The following is a 25,301-nucleotide window of genomic DNA, read 5'->3' as shown; positions in this document are numbered from 1 at the left end:
CAGACTCAACAAACCACCTTAAACCAACAGAGGAGCTTTGCATTTGTAAATACACCAAGAAACTTGGCAATAGGAATTGGTAAAAATACACAGGTATCCCAAAGCTTGAATGACACAAACCAACTGATATTTCATTTCAAGAAAACCACCAAGCTCAGAGAACATATATGTGTAAAGTCTCTTTTGTGTCACAGACGCCTCCATGGTGATATTTTTTTTAGTAACCGTGTAGAACAGGGGTCCCCAACCACCGGTCCGCGGACTGGTACCGGTCATGAGACAAGTCCTGCCGGGCCGCTGGCTTGCTGGGCGCCGCCATCTTTTTGATGAAAAAGTGCTTCGGTGAGCTTTTCGGGTGAAAGCCATTTCTACGGAAAAGCTCACGCGCTGGCGCCCGCCATCTTTTTATGAAAAAGTGCTTCCGGTGAGGTCACCGGGCACTTTTCATCGAAAAAGATGGCGGCGCCATCTGATGCCAGTACCGGGCGCGGCGCCCAGCTGATGCCGGTACCGGGCCGCGGCATAAAAAGGTTGGGGATCACTGGTGTAGAATACAGTGGTACCTCAATCATCATCCTCTTTTGAGGACTCCATAATCCCTTCTGGGGTGGAGTCTGAGCAACTGAATGGAGCTGAGTGTTTATTGGCCAGATGCCCTTCCTGTCACCAGTGTGGAGTTTTGTTGAGCAAATATATTCTCAGTGTGCCCAGAGAGAGAAATATCTGCCTCTACCTTACAGCCTCCTGCTTGTGAGGTGAGAACTTCACCTCTAGGCCATTGCACCACAGTGGTACCTCAGTGCTCCTTGTTAATTGGTTCTAGAAGGTGTAATGAGCACTAAAAACAATGAATACCAAACAAATTTTCTCCAAATAAAGGAATCTTTAGTGAGTGAGTCACAAGGCAGCTGACACAGACAAGTTTTAGCTTGTATGTTGAGTACCAAAACAAACAATGAGTACTGGGACAAAATGTTCATGTCAAAAATGCGTTGAGTAACAAATTTGATGACTTTCAAAGCAGTTGAGTACTGAGGTTCCACTGTATAAGCACACTGGAGAAATGGACCTCAAATCTGATGAAAATGCTAGCAGAGCTAGCATTCTGAGCCTTTGCCCCCTACAACAACCCAAAGGAGTGGAAAGTTGGTGTTACCTATTTTTTTTTTTTAGCATACTTGAAAGCCTTTCCCTTGCATGGAATCTCCAATCTATAACACAGTCCTTTCAACAGTTCCAAGAAGGCTCCATACCTACTTAGGTGACCTTGAGGACACAGATAAATCTGCAGGTGACCTTAACGACTCGCTAAAAGGATGCAAATGACCAGCTGTCTGCAAGGAGTATAAATCCTTCCCTTCCCCACCATCCAGTCAGAGCTGAAGAAGCTTATTGGATGAGAAGTGAAATGTCTTCAAAGAAAAACCAGAAAATCCTGATCTTGAAAAAAAAGCACCTTTGGGATAACCATGACCTAGAGGGCTGAGAATCTATTCTATTCTATTCTGTTGGTAAACAAGGCCCATGTTGTTGATAATAACAATTCAAGCCATACAGCTGTGTTCCTGGGAATGGAACCATTCCTTTCAGTGTAAACATCAGAAGTGTACAGGGCAGGGGGATGCAAGTTGACAGCAAATGGCTCAGGTTCACCCTTGTCCCAGATTGTCTTGACCTTCTCCTTATTTCTTCTCATCCACAGGCCCACTAAGGACCATTTCAGTATGGCTACTTCCTAGTCTAATATTTTCATAATTAGAGTTACGAGTCCTAGTGTAACATCTCAGTTTCTTTATATCATTGTCTCCACAGGGTTTTCGCCACCCGGAATGGACAGGTCATCACCCGACAAGAGTCCAGTGCATGGCCTTCTTCGTCAGCACTCCATTACAACGGGAATCGATATCCCTATTATTACTGAGTTAGGTAAGCTCTCTGGGGATCTTTTTACCTGTTTTCTTTTCATTTTTCCCAGCTGAAGGAATGCTTTATTTAGCAATAGCAATAGCACTTAGACTTACATACCACTTCACAGTGCTTTACAGCCCTCTCCAACCGGTTTATTGCCCCCAACAATCTGGGTCCTCATTTGACAGACCTTGGAAGGAAGGATGGAAGGCTGAGCCAACCTGGAGCCAGTCAGGATCAAATTCCTGGCAGTGAGCAGAGTCAGCCTGCAATATTACATTCTAACCATTGTAACACCATGAGCCTTCCTCCCTTCCCTTCCTCCCTCCATCTCTCTTTCCTTCCTTCCTTCCTTCCTTCCTTCCTTCCTTCCTTCCTTCCTTCCTTCCTTCCTTCCTTCCTTCCTTCCTTCCATTCTTTCAGGTGTTATCTTCCTTCCTTCCTTCCTTCCTTCCTTCCTTCCTTCCTTCCTTCCTTCCTTCCTTCCTTCCTTCCTTCCTTCCTTCCTTCCTTCCTTCCTTCCTCCATCCCTCCCTTCCTTCCTAGGGTCCTCATTTTACCCACCTCAGAAGGATGGAAGGCTGAGTCAACCTTGAGCCAGAATTAAAGCTAGAATTAAACTCCTGGAGTGAGCAGTGAGTTAGCCCTGCAGTACTACATTCTAACCACTGCGCCACTGCAAAAAGGTGTAGTATTTTCTCCTGAAGTTTGTACAACAGGTGTGCTCATATAGACATCCAGGTAAACAAGAAAGCCAACATACACACAGAGCCAATATTGTAGTTGCTAAGTTGCTGGACTAGCAGCAGGAAGACACTGTCAGTGTTCTTTAAGCATGGAAACCAGCTGGGTGATTCTCTCAGTGCAGCAACACAACTGGTGGTGTGTAATGGTTAAAGAGATGGACTAAGAAGTTCTAGTGTTCCTTGAGGTGCAGAAGACAACTGGAGTTGAGTCAGTCATGTTCTCTCTAGAAGTCAAGTGAATCTATCTCCCACTAGACCAGATAGGATAGTCTGTAACCTTCATGAAGACACCTTCTTCTTCCAGTTGACTGATAATAATAATACACACACATACATACGGAGGTGCACACATATACGCACAATGATTAAGCAAGTTCCTTTTTTAAAGCAATATCATCATTTTACTTCTGTTACTTGATAATAATCAACTATTATGACTCAGGTCACATAGGCAGCTGCAGGCACCCATAAAAGTTTTTATGGCACCACTATCCTGCAAGAGATGGACCTACAATAGCCAGTAAAGCTTGTACCCCAAACTTTCCCAAAGGCAGCCACCCATAGTCAGTGCAACCTGGTCCCACAAACTAGATCCAATAATCTCCAGAGCCAATACACAAGGCAAGGAGGAATTTCATAGTCTATAAACGAGATTCAAAGTCCACAAGGAAAGGTCTGTAGTCCACAAACAAGGCGGCTTCTGACTAGCAGAGTCAATGGGGGGGGAAGCCTGATTTGCTTAACAACCTGATCCTTTTAACATCTGCTGTGATTTTGCTTAACAACCATGGCAAACAGATCCTGAAATGGGATGTGACTATCTTAACCATCACTTTGCTTAGCCATGGGCATGAAAGTCCCACTTGTGGATATAATTCAAGGGCTGTGTAATGCAGTGGTGGGATTCAAATAATTTAACTACCAGTTTGCCCAGGATCAGGTTGGCTGTTGTGGGAGGCGTGGCCCATCCTCATCTTCCAGCTCGGCCACACATGCGGGACAAGCTTCCTGTGATGGCCAACCTGACCTGAACCTGACCAAACCGATCCTTAAATTACCACCCCTGCTATCCGTGGATCCTGGATGCTCAGTTGCTTGTTTCTCCATTGCAGCACAGTGCAGCGCCCAGAATCCACTTTGCTAGTGGGGTGGGTGGGTGAGGTGGGTAATTTAACAACCGGTTCACTTGAACCGGTGCAAACCAGCTAAATCCCACCACTGCTACCTAATGTATATTAGAGCAGGACCTTCCGAATATTTTGTTCGGAGTCAGATACAAGTTGAGTGGCTAAGGGGAACAGACCCATTTCAAGGGCTAGTGATACCCAGTTGATAGCCAGTTGCCTTCGTCCCTGCATGTTGGAAGCCAAGGAGGTCTTCTTCATCCATCTCTTGCATTCTCAAATAAATTATCAATTTCTGCGGAAGCATTGAGAATCCTGCCACTTCACTCATCCTCATTTTTTCCTATGTGAATTCTACAAGGCCTCTGTGTTTCTGATCGTAAAGCTGAGCTTGATTTGTGATCCTTTCATCCATTTATTGCCTTCCCCTTTGGTTTTCAGCTTTATTTGTTTCACGCCTTCATTTTATTCTCTTGTCTGTGCCTTCTCCTTCCCCCAACCCCCTCCCCTCCTCGAAACCTACCAGCTAAACCTGGCAAACTTCTGCCTTTGGTTTCAATCGGTCAGGAAAAAAACAGTGGAGTTCAGATTCTAATGATAACCGAATTGGGTAAGAAAGTGCCTTTCCTTTTGGACATCAACTGCTTGTTGCTTTGCTGTTGTTTCCACTCTCAGCTTTCTTTTTTTCTTCATCTGGCTGCATCCAAAAGTTGCCTTCTCAATACTACTTTGAATGTGCTTTATTTCTGATTCCAGTTGAAACAGACTGTCTTGTTCTGCCTTATTTTAATGAATTTTCTTTTTCTGTACATACATACAGCATTGGTAAATCTTTGATCACATTCATCTGACCTGCTGACTGTTTATATAGCATCTGCACATCAGTTCATTTTCCTCCTCCCCCTCCCCCTCCTCCCCTCCTCCTATTCCTCTCTTTCTCCTCCTCTTCCACTTCCTCTTCCTCCTACTTCTCCTTCTCTTCTCTTTTTCTCCTCCTCTTCTTCCTCCTCCTTTTCTTCTCTTTCTCCTCCATCTGACAGACACATTTTAACAGTTCTCAGACACATGAAAGAAAGGTAAATATTTGCAAAGGAAAAAAAAATCCCTTAAGTCTAAGACACTGACTAGATTGTGAGAACAATTTTTCATTAAGAGCTTCCATGTTGAATGAGCTAAAAAGCACCATGCTTCTAAACATTTTTTTCTTTTATCCAAGTATGACTTTTGATTATCAAGTTCTGTAATGAACCTCTGAATGTATGAACTAATTTTTCTCCTCATTAAGTGGAAGTCATTTGAATAAATCTTAGGAGAGCATGAAAGGAAAGCAACTCTTCTCTGATGCTAAAGCTTTCCCTTCCATTTTTAGAGTTCTTGTCCCCAATTTTTTTTTACATAGGATTTTCCACCAGCCTTAACTGTGCTACTAATTTTTCAGAGCTGCCAATAGAATATAGAATAGAGGCACTACTTTAGATTTGTGTGTTGGTTTCCTTTACTACTTGATGAAGACTTTTCTTGCAGTTTTATTCTTATATTATGTTGTTTTTCTAGCATATAAAGTTTAAAATAAATTAAAAATTAAATTAAAATAGTACCTAAGTAAAAACTATGAAACAGTTTTATTGATCGAGTTGTTTGAATGAAAGGGCTTTTCTCAATTCACCTACTGTAAGTCATGTCCAGTTTTTAGTTAATTACAGTAAAGGAGGAAGACACAAATATATGGGGATTCTAATTTTACGGCCATATCTGCCACAGATTTAGTTTGTAAAGTTTGTTCATCTAATTGATCTTGTTTTGTCTCTTTTCTTTTCATTCCAAAATCTCTCTTAATCATCTCCCAATATGATATATTACATAGAAATACATATCATCCCCATATTGTCAGTAATCTTGGTACCTTAAAATATACATAGATGTCTTTTTGGAAATGTAGAAATGTGAACTTGGAGGAGGAAAAAAAAACCAAGCCCCAAAAACTTCAACCTTCTTTCAATGGTCCAAGGACAAAACAGGACCCCATCTCTTTAATCCATATACTGAATCTGACTCTCCTATTTTACAACATTACTTGTTGATATATGCATAGACCATCCATTCTGTCACATCTGCATATACCAGTGTTCCCCAGATCTGCATGTATTCATTATTCTGCCCTTATTAGCTGTTAATCCCTGCATATGCACATATATGTCACATATAAAATCCTATGGTATCTCTGGACAACTGAATAACTGGATAGAAGCATTCCTGGCAAACAGACAACAAATGGTCAAAATTGGGAGCGTCCTATCAAATTCTGTACCTGTCAATAGTGGTGTCCCCCAAGGCAGTGTTCTAGGACCAACTCTCTTCATACTCTACATAAATGACCTCTGTGATCATATTAAAAGCAATTGCGTTCTTTTCGCTGATGATGTAAAGCTGTTCAATACCACAGACAATACTGCTACCCTACAAAAAGATCTTGACTATGTATCAGAATGGTCAAACAAATGGCAACTTCAAATCTCAACAAATAAATGCTCTGTCTTACATATTGGCAAAAAAATCAGAAAATAAAATACAAGCTGAATAGTCAAGATCTTGTTGATGACCCAAGCTCTGTAAAGGACCTTGGAATACTCACCTCTAATGATCTAAGTGCTAGAGCCCACTGCAACTACATAGCCAAAAGGCATTAAGAGTTGTTAACCTAATCCTACGTAGCTTTTTCTCTGGTAATATCACACTACTAACCAGAGCATACAAAACATTTGCTAGACCAATACTCGAATACAGTTCATCAGTCTGGAACCCACATTACGTATCTGATATTAGCACAATTGAGAAAGTCCAGAAATATTTCACAAGAAGAGTTCTCCACTCCTCTACTCGTTGTAGAATACCTTATGCCACCAGACTTGAAATTCTAGAACTAGAAAACCTTGAATTACGCCTGTCTTCGGTCTGATTTAAGCATGGTATATAAAATCATACATTGCAATGTCCTACCTGTCAATGAATACTTCAGCTTCAACCATAACAACACAAGAGCACACAATAGATACAAACTCAAAGTTAACCGCACCAAACTTGATTGCAGGAAATACGACTTCAGCAATAGAGTGGTCAATGTCTGGAATACTCTACCCGACTCTGTAGTTTCTTCCCCAAACCCCAAAAACTTTAACCTTAGACTGTCTAGTATTGACCTCACCCCTTTCCTAAGAGGTCTGTAGGGGGTCGTGCATAAGCGCACCAACGTGCCTACCGTCCCTGTCCTATTGTTTCTCTTATTCTTCTTTTATTTTTCTTATATGTACCCATTTCATGTATTCACAACTATGTATACACTTATACTTATTATCTTGTAAACAATTGGCAAATCAAATAAATAAATAAATAAATAAATAAATAAATAAATGTCTCCCGGCCAGCTTGCAACAGAGAAAGAAAAATAAGAAGAAAATAGAAGGAGAGAGGGGATAAGACTGGAGATGAGGTTTAGCTTGACAAAAGATAGCTGAGGTGGATGTGATAATACCCTGAGTGTCTATATAATATACAGTATGGTCAGTGGTGGGATTCAAATAATTTAACAACTGGTTCTCTGCCCTAATGAGTTCTTCCAACAACCAGTTGACCAAACTGCTTAAAAAGTTAACAACCGGTTCTCTCGAAGTGGTGCGAACCGACTGAATCCCACCACTGAGTATGATACAACTCCAGCAAGCATGCCATGTAGGAGGATCAAGACCTCTTCTGCCAGCATGGAGAACTTGAAATAATGGCAGAAAGATGTATTCCTGTTGAAAGTGAGGGGAGAAATTCCATAACCACAAGAGCAATTTGACAGTAGAACCAATTTCCCAGACAGGTGATAGGTTCCCTTTTTCAGATGCGTGCAAGCAATCGCCATTTGTCAAGAGTCTTTTGGTGTAACAATAGGGAGTCCTTCAATGTTGGTTCCAATGGCCTGCCAGATCCCTTCCAAATGTGTCATTGTTATGAAAAGGAGCAGGTTGATGCAGATGGGAGGAGAATGGGAGAGGAAAGGAAGGGGAAGGGGAGGGAGATAAGATGGAAGGAAGAGGAAAGGGAGATATAATGGAAATAAGGAGGAGGGAAGGGAGATATGATGGAAGGAAGGAAGGGGAGGGGAAGGAGATATGATGGAGGGTACGGGTTGGGAAGGGAGATAGGAAGGAAGGAAGGAAGGAAGGAAAGGAAGGAAGGAAGGAAGGGGAGGGAGATATTATGGAAGGAAGGGGGAAGGGAAGGGAAATACAATGGAAAGAAGGGGAGGGAAGGGAGGGAGGGGCAAGAAGAGAAGGAAGATATGATGGAAAGAAGGGAAAGGGGAAAAAGAAAGGGAGATATGATGGAAGAAAGGGGGAGGAAAGGGTTGGGAAGGGAGATACAATGGAAGGAAAAGGAAGGGAAGGGAGATATGATGGAAGTAAGGGGGAGGGAAAGGAAGGGAGGGGAGAGGAAGGGAATGGAGATACAATGGAAAGAAGAGGGAGGGGGAGAGAAGAAAAGGGAGATTTGATGGAAAGAAGGGAGAGGGAAAGAAAGGAAAGGGAAAGGATATGATGGAAGAAAGGGGGAGGGAAGGGTAGGAAAGGGGAGGCAGATATGATGGAAGTAAGAGTGAAAAGAAGGGAAGGAGATACAATGGAAAGAAGAGGGAAGAGAGGGAGGGGGAGGGGTGAGAAGAGAAGGGAGATATGGTGTTAGAAAGGGCAAGGGAAAGAAAGGGAAGGGGAGGGAGATACAATGGAAGAAAAGGGGAGGGGAGGGTAGAATTATGAAGGAAAGAATAATGGAAGGGAGGAGAATGGAAAGGAAAGGAAAGGAAAGGAAAGGAAAGGGGAAAGGAAAGGGAACAGGAAGAAGAAGGGGAAGGGGAAGATAAGAGGAAGCAAAGGAAAAAGCAAACAACCTGGAGAAGCAAGGCAAGTTGAAAATAAAGCAAGAGAGGCAAGTGTTCTGTATTCTGTACAGTGGTAGATTTTGTCTTCTGTACAGATGCAGATAGATAAACTCAACAAAACATCCATACAAAGTTTTTATTATTGGTTCATCAGGTATCCTCATAACTCACATTTGTGATGAAGTTCTTCTTTAATGAGCAATCCTTTGCATATCTGTCTTGTAGGTAAAAAGATCGTTATCTCCTATCCTTTTTCTCCCATCTTGTAGCAATAGAAGTAGAACAGTTACCACAAGTCCATGAATTCAGCCAAGAGTGAGGAAACCTCCTCCAACCCATCGAGGGTCAATTTAGTGACCAATCAGGATTACAGATGTGGTCACGTGATATGGACTACATTTCCCAGGATACCTTAACTACATTTACCATGATGCATTCCCTTAAGGGGACAGCTCACAATTGCTATCTAACTATCCAATTCCCATACACTGGCTGGACAGCACAGGAAGGGAAGGGAAAAAAAGAGACATCTAGATTCTTCTACTTTGTCCCTCAAGTGTTCTTGAAAGACATCCATACAATGTCTTCTGCAGCCATTTGGGACCCCCATTCATTCAATGGGCCTTTATGGTCCCAGTGAAGGCAAATCCAGTAATAATCTTTAAGGAGCTTCGTGTTCCTAATCAGGAAATAATGCACTTGCATTCAAGCCAAAGGAGTACCATGTGGGTTCCCCACTGCACAAGGTAAAACTAAAGATGGCCTCATCTCCTGGCAAGGTAGATAGAGGCAAGTAGTCCTCGACTTACAACCACAACTGAGCCCTGAAGTTCTGTCGCTAAGCGAGACCCTTGTCCAGTGAATTTTGCCCCTAGTTTACAACCTATTTCTTACCACAGTTGGGAAGTGAATTTGGCTCCCCCATTGGCTTCGCTTGCCAGAAGGGGATCCCATGACCCCGCGAAACTGCCACCGTCACAAATGCGAGTCAGCCACCAAGCCTCCGGATTTTGATCATGTGACCAGGGGATGCTGCAATGGCTGTAACGGTCAGAGGTCAACTGGATAATGCTAACAAAGGCCCCTGAGGGGTTCCTGCTCTTCGCCTTCCATAAAGACAAAATAACAATTATTATTATTATTATTATTATTATTATTATTATTATTATTATTATTATTATTATTATTAATTTTCAAAATGCAGATTCCACACACATTTTAATTTCATTCTCAGCCATACGTAAGCGTTCGAGATACATTTCTACCCAGGCGCCGCATTTCTTCTTCACGTATAGAGCATGTAAAAATTATTTGCTAAGATCCACTCTGGATAGAGATATGCTGTCATTTTCTTTTCAGTAAATGATTCTAACGTTCAGTTCTTGGATCAAGATGATGACGATGACCCCGACACAGAACTCTATCTCACCCAGCCTTTCGCCTGCGGAACGGCCTTCGCGGTTAGTGTCCTGGATTCCCTCATGAGTGCGGTAAGCATCTGTCTTTCCTTTGTTGGGGTAAGACTGTAGTTTCAGCTCTGGATCTACGTTCCCTCCGGGGCCAGCCTAAAAGAGAACGCAAAGGTGCCATTCAAAAGGCAACAGGACTTCCTTGGGGGTTTCTTTTTTTTTTCCTTGAAAATGTTCTGCTACTCATCCAAGAAACTTCTTCAGTTCTGACTGAATGGGCAGGGAATAAAAGATAGATAGAGAGATAGATGATTGATGGATGGATGGATGGATGGATGGATGGATAGGTAGGTAGGTAGGTAGGTAGGTAGGTAGGTAGGTAGGTAGATAGATAGATAGATAGATGACAGGTAGGTAGATATTATAAAGGATGGATGGATGGATAGATAGATGTAGGTAGGTAGGTAGATAGATGTAAGCAGATGGATGGATAGATAGATAGATAGATAGATAGATAGATAGATAGATAGATAGATAGATAGATAGATAGATGTAGGTAGGTAAGTAAATAAGTAGGTGGACAGATAGGTAGGTACATAAATAGACAAAGACAGACAGAGACAGGTAGACAGACAGACAGATGAATATATAGGTAGGTAGGTATCACTGGCTATATAGATGGCCCTCAAGAAAAAACACCTGCATTTCAATCCAGAGATACAGCATTATTTAGAAAACAGGAGGGGTTGTTTTATATGGGTGTCTCCCCAGTTAAAGAGCAATGGTCGTGTTTTATAACCCCACAATTCCACATCTCTCTTACTGAGTTGATTAAAGTGAAAATAAGAAAAATAGAAAACAAACGTGTAAATGAAAATGAAAAGCGCAAAGCAGGCTGTGGGGAAATTGCTAGGAGTGCAAGAGAAAGAGGAGATAGGAAGAGACAGAAGCATGGAAGACTATCTATGGAATGATAAAAGCAAGGAGAAATAGAATTGTTAGGACTATATAATGTAGAGGAAGAAGGTCTCTTTTGAGTTTAAACTATCAAATGTCACAAAGGACGTGGTGGCTCAGTGGCTAAGACACTGAGCTTGTCGATCAGAAAGGTTGGCAGTTCGGCGGTTTGAATCCCTAGCGCCACATAACCGAGTGAGCTCCCATTCCTTGTCCCGGCTTCTGCCAACCTAGCAGTTCCAAAGCACGTCAAAATGCAAGTAGAAAAATAGGGACCCCTTTGGTGGGAAGGTAACAGCATTCTGTGTGCCTTCGGCATTTAGTCATGCCGGCCACATGACCACGGAGACGTCTTTGGACAGTGCTGGCTCTTTGGCTTTGTAACAGAGATGAGCACCGCCCCCTAGAGCCAGAAACAACTAGCACATATGTGCGAGAGGAACCTTTACCTATCAAATGTCACAGAATGTAATTCTTCTTTCAGAATCCTTGAAATGCCTTGAAATGTAGATTTTTTTTGCAGTCAAAAGCATCAATTAAATTAACATCTTTAAAAAAAAAACTAGTTGGCAGGCTCTATAAAATGACAAGACTTACACCGCTTTTTCCTGCTGTTGAGATGGATTACCAGCTGATAAACCACTCTCGGGCTTATTTATGGCAATATAATAAAATACATTATAAATATGTGGGGTAGATTTATATGTTATAAACTATCACTTTTCTAGCTCTGTTAAGACATCTGTTCTTGGGATGTCACCGAGGTTGAAATAATGATCTTAGTTCTGGACTCTCATCATGCAAGATCCATTCTTTCTACGGAGCTTTGTAAAGACCATTCCTTCTCACAAGACAGCAACTCACCTGAGATCAAAAGAGGCAGATTCAACTTCTAATTTCAACTTTTGGATGGAGAAGAAGTCCTCTCTGCCAGAAAGCAGCCTGGATCTGGATGGAGAGCATAGATAGATATTCCTTAACAACTTCATCATCTTCTCATTCATGTTTTGGAATCCTTTATTCTTTCTTCATTAGAGCCTTCTGTTATATTTATTGCATCCTTGGGAGTTATTCGCATGTGGGATGTAGTGATCCTATAGATGACTGTAATAATCTTGGGGAAAAAACAAAGAATATTCTCAAAGTTAAAGAGTTAAAAGTTAAAGAGAGATCCAACCTAGAATTAAGGAGGAATTTCCTGACAGTGAGAACAATTAATCAGTGGAACAGCTTGCCTTCAGAAGTTGTGGGTGCTCCGTTACTAGAGGTTTTAGGAAGAGACTGGATCGCCACCTCTCTAAAATGGTTTAGGATCTCCTTGAGCAAGGGAGAAGACCTCTGAGGTCCTTTCCAGCTGTTTTCTGATTGAAGGTGAAAAGCATGAATCATTAACATCTGGAATGAGTGATTTGGGAATAAGTGAATGTGGTTGAGCTGGAATGGAGAACCATAACTCACCTGTCTGTTTGTTTATTCAATTTCTATGGCTGCCCAACTCAACCCAGTGACTCTGAATGGCCATACATAGTATATTCAGGGCAGGAGATTATATAAAAGAATGATGCGGCAATAACCTCAGAAGGAACAACTCTAAATAAATGCTTGGGTAATAATCTGATTAAATGATAGGATCCTACTTATTAAAATTAATGACTATATCATTGACTGGCTACAGGTACAGGGAAGAGAGCATTGAGAAATGCCACTTTGAATTGCAAAAGACGCTAAGCGAAACAGATAAAAAAAGGATGTAGTACAACGAATGGATGGTTGCAGTGTAAATGTTAGAGAAACCAAGAACCCAAAGGTTTGAATTGGGCAAAGGTCCAGAGAGTTTTGTAAAGAGAATTTCTTGTTTATTGCTAACACCTGCTTCAAGCTGCATAAACAGAGATTCTACACATGATATCACCAGGCATGCAACATTGGAATCAAATTGACTACGTAATAGGAAACAGAAGATCGAGCGGTGTCGGCCTGGATACTTACAGATGGAATGGAATGGAGTGTGAATTATTGGTGCTGAAATATGAAGGTTAACCTTAGAAACCTGTAAACAGAGTCACCTGTGCCAACAAGATGTGACCTCAAGGATCTAACAGTCAGAATTTCAGATCAAGGTAAGGAACAGATACAGTACATTTAACATATATAAAGGAGAAGCCCAGAAGTCATGGGATAAGGTGAACATCAGGAAACCAAAAGAGTTTTTTTTTTTTTAGAAAATACAACCTTCCTTGAATTTCAGAGAGAAAAAAGAAGTGTCTTTCAGCTGTTGTGATGCCCAGGGACAGACAAAAGGTTGAAATCTAACACAAAGGAGAAATGCAAGGAATGAATTCACACTTCAAGTGCAACCTGCAAATCACAAAGAAAGGCCCCCCATCATCAAGAATGTCAACGAATAAAAAGATAAGGAGAAAAATGCAGGGTTTTGTTTAAGGAAGATCAGAGAAATCATAAGGAAATCTACGCTTAACAAGTGGGCTTGTCAAGTAATCATGGATGTGCTCTAAAAGAGGGGAGTAAAGCTGAAAGAAGATGGAAACATTGTCCTGAAATCCTCCTTTGATGGGATTGTAGAGTGATGGAAATTTTGCCAAGAGAAAATGAGGCACCACAGATAATAGACCTGTTGAAGTCACTGCATTAGTACTATCCTCTGTGGCTAGGAGCAACTATTCAGCTGTACCTGGACTAAATGAAGACCATTGTTTACTTGAGGGTACTGTCCACACCTACCTGTTTTGTGTTTGTGATATGAGACTAGAAGAAAACAACTTGGCAAGGGTGAGAGACAAGCAGAAAGTGAAGTCAGCAGATTAAGTGGATGGGCTGAGATTACAGAAGCTTTGGAAAAATTATAACTTATTCTGGAGGCAGTTCAAGATAGTGAGCAATTGTCCCTGTGAGTTGAGAGTGTGCATGTGTGTGTCCAGGTTGAGCATTCTGATGAACAATAATGGTATCTTTTCCTAAAAAAAATATTCTATTTGATCAAACATAAATCTGGAGTCCCAGAACACTGAACCTATAAATAAATGTCGGCCTGCAATTAATATTTAAATATGTACAGTTTGCCTACAAGACCAGGTTAGCTAGCTTCCAGTGCTGGCAGAACATCACAGTGGAATAAATCTTACCTCATAAATCACTTTTTTTTTACACCTGAGAAGTGTTTTTGCTTTTCATTTTTATTTTTTAAAGGGCCAGCAGAATGTATGTATGTATGTATGTATGTATGGACGTATGTATGGTATTCAGCTTTGTTCAGGTATTTTCCCACGTCATTATCGTTGTGCTTTTAAAGTTGTAGCGATGTTTCGGCAGAATCTCATCTGCCATCATCAGGTTTCTGTATTGTGTTCTATATTTCACAAATATATATCCTGAAGGCCTCTGCAGCCGATAACAGAGTTCCTAATCGATCCAGAGCTTTGTTCTCAGCCTTAGAGGCCTTCATGAAAGCCTTGCCAGGCTTGCGGGCTGGCAAGGCAGGTGTCAGGGTGCGCGAGGCCTGGCTACAACTATCCAAAGGTAAGTAGTAGGGCAGCTCCACAGACACACATCCCTATCCTAGCTTAATGCACTCTGGAGTGGGTGGGGTCTTAATTAGGGCTTATTTTGGGGTAGGGTTTATATTGGGTGCATGTGTAACGATCAAGCTAGGAATTCCTTTCAGGGTAGGTCATATTTTTGGGAAAACAGGGTATTAGACATGAAGGCCATGAGAAGGAAGGCGGATGCTCCTTCTCCAGGAGCCCAATTATAAGGAACGCACATGTTTTACATTTCTGTACTATATCCTGAGTTAGATAAGTACACACACCAACACATACCAACTCATACACACACACACACACACACACACACACACACACACACACACACAGGGACAAATCCAGTGGAAGTTTAATAGGGTAGAAAAAAATAGAGTAATTGGGGTCTCCTGTCTGTGCATTTTCAGAGGGAAATTATTCGAAGAGACAGCCAAGAACTTTGGTGCAGAAAAGGGCCTTTAATGGTGTTTGCTTAAGGAGACATCTTCTTCTCTTTGCAGACGTACTTCAATGACAATATTCTCACCCTGATACGGACTTTGGTGACGGGAGGGGCCACACCAGAACTGGAGTCCCTGATCGCCGAAGAGAATACGCTCCGGGGTGGCTACAGCACCCCCCAGACGCTGACCAATAGGGACAGGTGCCGGGTGGCTCAGCTGGCCTTGCTGGATGGACCCTTTGCAGATCTTGGGGTAAGGCCCTCACAAGTAGGTGAAAGAAGCTGTAGAAGTTTGGGTGGAGGCTATCCATGAGATGGGTTAGGCCAGAGCAACGAACACATTTCGTTCAATGATATGTAGGTGAATCTGACATACTAAACAGTTGTTTGATTCCTGTAATCAAAATAAATTGATGGCTTAGGGAAGTTGGAAAGTTTGATATGTAAAATGTTTCCTCCTCTTCCTCCTTCCACTCCCCTCCTCCACACCTTCTTCTCCTTCTCTTCCTCTTCTCAACCTTCCCTTCTCCTTCTTTTCCTTCTCCCTCCCTTCTCCTTCTCTTCTCCACCTTCCCACCTCCTCCTTCTCTTTCTCTCCTCCTCTTCCTCTTCATCTCCAACTTCCCTCCTTCTCCTCCTCCTTGTCCTTCTCTTCTTCTTCTCCATCTTCCCTCCTCCTCTTCGCTTTCTATTCTCCACCTTCTCTCCTCTTCTTCTCTTCCTCTTATCCACTTTCCCTCCTCTTTCTCCTTTTCCTTCTCTTCTTCTCCATCTTCCTCCTCCTCTTCCTCCTCCTCTTTGCTTTTTTCCCCCTCCTCCTCGCTTTTCCTAGACCAAGGTGAGACAGTCCTTTCCTATGACATCACTTTCTCCTTGCCAAAATCCAAATTAGCTTCATGACAATTAACAACATGAACAAATGAAGCTGTTTCCAAGTTTAGAGCAAGAAAGCTAATGTGGCATGTTCATAATCATCCCAGATTGCATTGCTCTTAATTTGTGGAACAGCTGATCTGTGTACCCCATGCTTGGGAATTCATTTCATTTTTTATTTTTTATTTTTTAAAACAAGTTTTATTAATTTTTAAAACACACAAATTATCATTATTCATTACATGTTTAAACCTTTTTCCTTGTAAATTTAACAAGTCAGATAAATTATGATTCTGTTTTAAACCATTTCCATATAATATACCAAAACCTCTTATTCAATTTCTCTTTACTTCTCTTTACTCTTATTCAATATCATTATTATTATTTCATCTGTTTCTTTCTGACTTAGTTACCATTATTCTCATTCTATATTTCTACAAGTTTTTACCAATTCGCCCCCAAAAAAACATATACACACAACACACAAAACATAAAAAAATATCTTTTGGAAAGTAACTTGGACCCAGGTGTCTCTCTCTTCATGGACTTCAATTATATTCATGCTCATCTTACATATCATTACTTATTTTATTTACCATTCTAAGCCTTCTATATTAACTTCTCCACATATTTCACACTTCTTAATTCTACCTTAATTAATCATCTTAGTTTAAATCATTATATTTGTATCTTTTGTCCATTTTTTATCATCCCTTTGTCTCATCCCTTATGAAAAAAAGAAAATCAGTTTCTCCTGAAATCATTAATCAGAGTATGATGCCTTTCTATCTCCCCTAAGTTAATCAAATTAATCTTTAAAATAATATCTAATACCCAATCAGATTTTGCTTGGTACATTCTATCTAACTAATACATCCAACACAATTAAGTGCATAATTAGAGAATAAATCCAAATATTAAAAAGAAATACTATAATAAAAGTTTTATAATAACATCAATACCATAATTTTATTAAACTCTTTAATTAAAACAATATTCTAAACCTCTCCTATTATTAAGTTTTAAAACCAATCATTTTTAAACATTTTAACATTTTAATCTCTTATCAACTCTTAAACCATTGCAATACTACCATCTCATCTTATGTACCTTGCAAAATCTTTTTTTTTTTTTAAATTATACTTTATCCATTATCCATAAAAATTCCTTTTTTCCATTTAATTTCAAAACGTTGTAGCTTTTCTCCACCTTTTCCCTTTCTTTCTTTTCCCAACAAACCTTTCTACCCCCCTTCTTCTAGCCTCTGCCTTACCGGCTTCCCTTCTCTGTCGTATTTCTTTTCCCCTTTGTTTACAATCATCATATTGGTTTTGCACTTTATTTTTCCCTTTCTTAAATGTTGTTTTAGATCTTAAGTCCTTAAATCCTTTAGTTTTCTTCTTTTCTCTTCTTTTCTTTTCTTTCTCTCTTCCTTTTTCTGGATCAAATTCTGAGATTCATTAAAGATGGCTCCTTCCTTTCTTTCTTGTTCCTCTGCTGTCTTCATCTGTTGTAATTTTTGTTGATAATTAGTAAGCGCCATTTCTAAGAAAAGGAAAGCTTCTTCCACACCATTTCTTAGTTCCTCAACAGAAAGAGCCATTATAAATCTTTTCTTTTCTTTTCTCCTTCTTTCTTCTTACAACAACCAGAATATTCAAAAGAAAATAAAAAGATAAAACAGTCCCAAAGTTATCAATCAGTCCAAACCAAGGCAGAGTTCTCACTTTCTCCTTCTGGGGTGATATCAATCAAAGAGAAAGAAAGTCCAAATCTGTTTAAAGTCTTGTTACAATATATTCTAGTCTTCAAATCCTTAAGGCATCTGCTCCAACAAATCTTAGCATACAAATATTTTCTTTTAATCCTCTCTCTTCCCACTCATCGCTTAAAACCAATTTCCACCTAAAAATAGGTTTCTTAATATCCAGTTATTTATTCCGTAGGAAAAGAGGGAAAGCTATCCTTTCAGCACCTTCAAGCAGCCGCTTTTTCCTCTTCTGGCAGGTATTATTCAGAAAGTCATACTTTTCAGGAATTTTATTAAATATGTCTTAGAGTCCTAGGAGCCAAGAAAAACTTTCTCCTCTCAATCACTTTCTCCACTTCCTCCTGCGCATTCTTACCCGGCTGCCAGCTTCTTTGTGGCGGCCATTACGGACCGCCGCTGCACCGTCCTGGGAAAAGGGGGTTCTGCCGGCCAGGGAGGGGGTCTGCAGCACCCCAAACCCTTCTCCGGATCTCCCTACCTTCAGCTGCCCCTGCAGGGCAGCCTAGCTCCGCACCGGCTGGGTCGGAGCCCCAAAACGGCTAGCGCGGCAGGGATCGCGCAGCCGCAAATCCTGCCGCCGCGGCCGACAAACCGGAAGTCCCCGGAATTCATTTCAAATAAAGTTCAATTGGTATCCCCATTTCCCATTCTTTGATTGTGGTTAGGGTGGTTGTGCACATATTTATTAGCTGCTCCGAGATTAAACATTTAAATGAGACAGTTCATCGAGGAATTGTCTCTTACTCGCAACAGATTCCCTTACACGTTTTTTCTTTCTTTGGCAAGGAACTACCAATTTACTGTAAATTATTTATCTCATGTTCTGTGTCATAGTGATAACTGAGGCATTGGAGGGGGGGAATGACATTTCTTTTATGCATTTGTTTGTTTACTTATTGTTTCCCAGGATGGTGGTTGTTATGGAGATCTATTTTGTAAAGCTTTGAAAACTTACAATATGCTCTGCTTTGGAATATACCGATTAAGAGATTTCAACTCAAGCACGCCTAGCCAATGCACGAAACGGTATGTGTAAACTTTGGAACCTGATCCTTATTATTTTAAATGTTTCCAACCATTCATTGTGTTTTGTTTTGTTTGTTTTTTAATGCAGAAAATAGTTGTTCAATACCTTTACCCCTGATAGCAACAGATACCTCTTTGCTTCTGGACAGAAATAAATAGAAATAGACTTCTGCGTTAAAAACACTCTGTGTTTGATAGGACCTGCCAACCAGAACGTTTAAATTTCCCACAATTCTCTCTTGAGTGAGATGTTGAAAGGAAAGGAAGAAGAGTTTTTGAGGGCCTGGGGGATGAACATGAATTGTAATTTAACCTTAGTCCTGGATTTTGTTGTGCTGTCCCTTTAGATCGAAGTGGTGGAATGAATGGTAATCCACACAGCCCAATCCATTGTGTTTATTATATATCTGTCATATAACTTGTCGTTGAGGACAGTTGTTGAATTTGAGGAAATCTGGCACATTCAGAGGTGGTATTCAACAGGTTCTGGCTAGTTTTGGAGAACCAGTAGTGGAAATTTTGAGTAGTTCAGAGCAGGGGTGGGATGCTACCAGTTTTGCCCGATTCTATAGAGCCAGTAGCTCTGAAGAGCAGCAAACACCAAACCGGTTCTGTGTTTGCTGCTATTTGGCCCACCTGCCCACCCGGGCTCTTACCTGTCCTTTATTTCCTGCTTTTTCAACCTCAGCTGCTTTGCGCGGCACAGCTAAGCTTGAAAAAGCAGGGAAAAGTAGGCTTTTCAAACGCTGCGCACCCACGCGCAGCATTTGTCAGCTGTCTGGGCAGCACAGCCTAAGGTTGTTTTATACGCACGCGCAGCAAAACGTGGTCACCGGAACTGGTAATAACAATGGTTGAATCCCACCCTTGGTTCAGAGAACCGGCAAATCCCACCTCTGACTGGAGATTTTACAGAATCCTTCTCCTGTCACGCCCACCAAGCCATGCCCACAGAACCAGTAGTAAAAAAAATTGAATCCCACCACTGGGCACATTGTACTGTGCATAAAAGCAATGTACAGAAGTTCAAAGTTAAAACGGCAGGGAAAAAAGTGACCATTTTTCACATGCCGCCTTCCCACGGTCACACGATCAAAATTCAAGATGCTTGGCAACTGTCTCATACTTATGACGGTTGCAGTGTCCTGGGGGGGGTCAAGCAATCCTCTTTTGCGACCATCTGACAAGCAAAGTTCACTCAACAACGGGGTGACCAACTTAACAACTGCAGGGATTCACTTAACAACGGTGGCAAGAAAAGTGGCGAAATGGGGCAAACTCGCTCAACAAATGTTTCACATGAATTTGAGAGTCAGTTGTGGTTGCAACTCTAGGACTGCCTGTCTAGTAGTATACACCCCCAACTAAACCTCAAACCTGGGGGTGCTTCCAACTGAAAATTCAGCAACTTTTGGAAAGCAGCTTTGGTTAACAAATTTATTTGTTCTGGAAAGATTTCATACTGTACTTCTCTTTCTGGTCTTTAAGGGGAGGGCTCTCCTGATGGATTTACAACCTGCCTTCTGTAACCCAGAGGCAATACGCAAGCAACAAAATTAAGATTAAGAGTTGCATCTGTTTCTCGTTTCTTTAATCTAAGGCCTAACAGGCATTCAAAGAAGCAAGCTTGCAACCTGCTGTCTTTTTGGGGTGACTTTTGCAGCCCAGGAAGCTGCAATGGGTGCAGAATGCCGCGGCGTAGAAGGTTCTGGAGAACCCCTCAGTTGGCCCATATCACACTGAGGCTACACTAGCTGTACTGGTTGCCGCTTCCAGATCCAACTCAGGGTTTTGTTTATCACCTATAAAGCTCTTTATGGCCGGGATACAGCCATGTCTCCTAAATAGGATTGGTCTATCCCACTTGCTCCAGCAGGAAAGGCCTACTCCAGATCCTGTCTGTCAAAGAACTTTGACTGGTGGGGTCCAGGGGAAGAGCCCCAACCCCCTGGAAGTGTCTCCTGCTGGAGGTGAGGGCCGCTTCGACAATCTTGGCCTTCTGGGAGAGCCTAAAACTTGCCTCTGCTGGTTGACCTGGGCCCCAATAGGCTGGTGGTGGCTGACACAGTAGAAGATCCCTGCCACCATGTGGCCTCTCCTCTTGGTGTTTTTTTTTAAACTTTTCCTAATTTTAAATGTTTTGTATTATCCTTTTTATTACTTTTTGTTATTATTATTCTAGGAGCTGCACAGAGTTGCTGGAACAGTGAGATGGGCAGAGAAAGAAAGAAAGAAAGAAAGAAAGAAAGAAAGAAAGAAAGAAAGAAAGAAAGAAAGAAAGAAAGAAAGAAAGAAAGAAAGAAAGAAAGAAAGAAAGAAGGAAGGAAGGAAGGAAGGAAGGAAGGAAGGAAGGAAGGAAGGAAGGAAGGAAGGAAAGAGGGAAAGAAAGAGGGAAAGAATGAGGGAAAGAAAGAGACAGAAGGAAGGAAGAAAAGGAAGAAATGAAAGAAAGAAAGAGAGAGAGGGAGGAAAGAGAGTCAGAAGGAAAGAAGAAAAGGAAGGAAGAAAGAAAAGAGAGAGGGAGAAGGAAGGAGGGAGAAAGAAAGAAAGAAAGAAAGAACTCATGTACAGCTCAGAACCTAGAAAGATAATGAAAGGGAAATAAATAACAGAATAACAAACAGAATAATAAAGTATCAGAATTACAGAATAACAAAACTGGAAGGGACCTTGGAGGTCTTCTAGTCCAGCCCCCTGCTCAAGCAGGAAACCCAATATGATTTCAGACAAATGGTTGTCCAGTCTCTTCTTGAAAGCCTCCCATGTTGGAGCTTTCACAACTTCTGGAGGCAAACCATTCCACTGGTTAATTGTTCTCACTGTTAGGAAGTTTCTCCTTAATTCCAGGTTGCGTCTCTCCTGGATAGGTTTCCATCCATTTCTTCTTGTGTTTTTTTTTCCCTTTTCTTTTCCAGTTTTGTTATAGCCAACCCACCTTATGAATTCGAACTGGTTCCGACTGACTGGATCTTCTGCTTGATGCAGTACGACCACAACGCCGGCCAGTCTCGGGCGAGTCTCTCTCACTCTTCCCACTCTTCGTACGCATCTAGCAAGAAAAGCTCTTCAGTCCATTCTCTGCCAGCTACGGCGAATCGACAGAACCGCCCAAAGTCCAGAGAATCCCGGGAAAAGCAGAAGTACGTGCAAGAAGATAGACTTTGACTCATGTCTCTCCTCTCCCTGTGTGTGAAGCTGTATCCACCACTCATCCTTTCCTAATTGGTGTGTCCAATAATCAGCTTCCCCTGTTGTCCTCGGCTTTCCCCATGGATCCCCCATTTTATACACATACTTGGCATACGTATGACAGCATGCATGGGGCTGTCATTTTTTATTTTGATACCATGAAACCCTTTTAAGCACAACAGCAACCAGGCAGACAGACCAAACCTCATGTACAATGCAGAGCAGATTGATAAGGAGCGAACTGCTAAAAAGCAGAACAATTTTGCCTCTCTGGTGAGATAATTTTGGGTGTGGTTTTTGTTTTTGTTTTTGGAAAGAAGTCAACTTCAGAGATAAGTTTACTTAAGGTACGAGTTGGAGTGGGGGGAGGGGAGAGAGAGAGATTTCACAGTCAAACACCTGAAGTCGGGATTCTCCCAACGGAATAATTTTGCAAGAAACTTACCAGGGAGATGTGAAAAATTCAGTCCCTTGGACTGCAGATAGAATCAGGGGTGGGATTCTACCGGTTGAGCCTGGTTCACGTGAACCGATTGTTCCGGTGGTCATTTGGTCACACCCACCCACCCCTACTCTTTCCTGTGCTTTATTTCTGTGTTTTGCAATTCAGCTGATTCGTGCGGCACAATGGATTGCCGCGCCTCAGCTGTTTTTACTCACGGTAGAAGATAAGTATTAGAGCTGAAAATGAGTGGTTTTCAAATGCTGTATGTGTGCACACAAAGTGTGCATGAAGTGCGCACTCACCAAACCGGTTGTTACACTGGTTGAATCCTACCCCTGGATAGTATGTGTCTTGCCCACCATTGTTGTTGCTTTTCCCCACAATCTTACACACATGCTGTTACACTAAAGCAACGTTAGCCTTATCACAGTGCCTTCTTCCCTTTAATACCAATCTATCAAAATATGGTCAGGGATGTCATTTTCCCCGTTGTAGTGATTTAACCTTTTTTTCTTTTAGATTTTTTAAAAAAATATCCGCTTGCATATTAAAAGTCCCATCTAGCCCATCACACGAATAACTATATTTTCCTCTCCCTTTTTGACATCCGGGATGAAGTGCTACACATAATTCATAAATATTGAATGCAACTCATTAGGATATTCCTTCCGGAGACTTTGACTTCTAATAAAAGGTGAATTTGTCACCTGGTGTACAAAATAAATGAGGTAAAAAGCTTATTCATATAGCCAAGGAGCATATGTAGAATATTCAAACCAGAGCAGAAAGTTTTCCTTCTTTAAGCACATGAGCCATTGTGGTGCAGTGGTTAGAGTGAAGTACTGCAGGCTACTTCTTCTTATTGCCAGCTGCCTGCAATTTGGCAGTTTGAATCTCACCAGGTTCAAGGTTGACTCAGCCTTCCGTCCTTCCAAGGTGGGTAAAAGGAGGACCCAGATTGTTGGGGGCAAGAGGCTGACTCTGTAAAACCACTTAGAGAGGGCTGTAAAGCACTATAAAGTGGTATATAAGTCTAAGTGCTATTGTTATCTTCCTCCCTCCCTCCCTCCCAGTGGTTAGAATACGGTATTACAGGCTAACTCTGCCCCCTGTCAGCAGTTCGATCCTGACTGATTGGCTCAAGGTTTACTCAGCCTTCCATCCTTCTGAGGTCAGTAAAATGAGGACCCAGATTGTTGGGGGCAAAAGGCTGACTCTGTAAAACACTATAAAGCACTATAACGCAGTATATAAGTAAAGCACTATAAAGCAGTATATAAGTAAAGCACTATAAAGCAGTATATAAGTCTAAGTGAGGGATTTTTTCCCCCTCCCTGCTTGGGAGATTTTTAATTTAGTGAACACCTCAAGAAAGACACACACCTTGAAGAAAGGGTGGGATCAGGTCTTAGCTAATAGACTTGGCGAGACTGTTTGACAGTGAAAAATATAGGGAAGTCCTCAACATACAACAGTTCACTTAGCGACCATTCAAAATTACCACGGCACTGAAAAAAAGTGACTTATGGCCGTTTTTCACACTTACAACCTTTGTAGCATCCCCACAATCACGTGATCAGCATTCAGAGGTCATGGGATCCCCTTTTGCGCGACCTTCTAACAAGCAAAATCAAGAGGGAAACCAGATTCACTCAACAGTTGTGCTACTAACTGTTTAATTGCAGTGATTCACTTATAAAACTGTGGCAAGAAAGGTCGTAAAATGGGGCAAAACCCTCTTGACAAACCCACTCAGCAACAGAAATTGTGGGCTCAATTGTGGTCGTAAGTCAAGGACTACCTGTACCAGCCGATTTTAAAAGATTAAAAAGAACCCACCAAACAGGTTGCCTTCTCTGCCCTTTGGTAACCACTCTAATAGATTTGCCAAATCTCACTTCCTTATTCAGTGTTTCAACTAAGGGTTGAATTCAACACACCTTAGGAGTGTTTCCAAACACAGGAGCACTTTTTATTTTTGGATCCACACCCCTCTCATCACTCAAAAATATTTTACTTCCAGAACAATAGGTGTCCATATGTAGACATAGTGCCGTTGTTGTCTTGCAGACGTGATGGTGTTACCTAGGTGGGTAATGAAACATGTGCAAGAAAGTTTGGAGAGCACCCCAGCACACCACAGAACTTCTCCTCCTCCTCCTCCTCCTCCTCCTCCTCTTCTCCTTTCTCTGCTTCACAAAACCCGTTCCATTCTATCACTGATGTTACCTAGTTGGGTAATGAAACATCTGCAAGAAAATCTCCAAGTTCAGAGAACACTAAGGATCCCACAGTCCTCCTCCTCCTCCTCCTCCTCCTCCTCCTCCTCCTCCTCCTCCTCCTCCTCCTCCTCCTCCTATCCCTTCACCTGGTCCACAAACCCATTCCCTGCAAGAAAACCACCAAGTTCAGAGAACACTAAGGATCCCACAGTCCTTCTCCTCCTTCCACCTCCCGCTCCTTTCTCTGATCCACAAACCTCATTCCCTTCTATCACTGATATTACCTAGTTGAATAATAAAACTTCTGCAAGAAAACCACCAAGTTCAGAGACAACCAAGAGCCCCACAGGTCAGCTCTGAGCTTCTCTTCTGTCGGAATCATAGCATATTTTTCTTAATAGGCCCCCTAGCATTCATTTACCCAGCCCACTTGCCACTCAACTGATCTCACACTTCTGGAGGTTGGTGATGCTTTGTAGATTGCTCCTTATTTGCCCGTTAATCCAGCTGCATTATTGGTGGTGTGTATATGTGCAAACAACACTGCTGCTTAATTCTTCCCTGTTGCGTGTTGCAACAAGCATATTTACAGGCCGCATAAATACAGCCTATGGGGCATGTTCCTTTTTTTTTTTTTTTTTTTGAGGCCATCTTATTCTTCTTAGTCTTTTTTTGCAATATGCTGATATTTTCAACAAAACAATTTGA

General features: G+C 41.6%; 1 protein-coding gene across 13 annotated transcripts in view; it reads left to right on the top strand.

Moving 5' to 3' along the window:
* The window catches only part of KCNMA1 (potassium calcium-activated channel subfamily M alpha 1), a 524,126-nt gene that overhangs the window by 489,721 nt on the left and 9,104 nt on the right, over positions 1 to 25,301 (top strand). For all 13 annotated transcript variants that reach the window (XM_087963879.1, XM_087963877.1, XM_026678373.2 and 10 more), the window contains 5 exons: positions 1,813 to 1,926; positions 10,059 to 10,189; positions 15,126 to 15,320; positions 18,619 to 18,737; positions 21,653 to 21,877. In XM_087963879.1, coding sequence (XP_087820005.1) covers positions 1,813 to 1,926; positions 10,059 to 10,189; positions 15,126 to 15,320; positions 18,619 to 18,737; positions 21,653 to 21,877 — 784 coding nt within the window. The remainder of the gene's footprint in view (positions 1 to 1,812; positions 1,927 to 10,058; positions 10,190 to 15,125; positions 15,321 to 18,618; positions 18,738 to 21,652; positions 21,878 to 25,301) is intronic.

This window comes from Notechis scutatus, chromosome 4, assembly GCF_049901735.1.
Source record: "Notechis scutatus isolate UNSWTSFEM ecotype Mainland chromosome 4, rNotScu1.2, whole genome shotgun sequence".
NCBI lineage: Eukaryota > Metazoa > Chordata > Lepidosauria > Squamata > Elapidae > Notechis > Notechis scutatus.
This window is presented reverse-complemented; position numbering and strand designations above follow the sequence as displayed.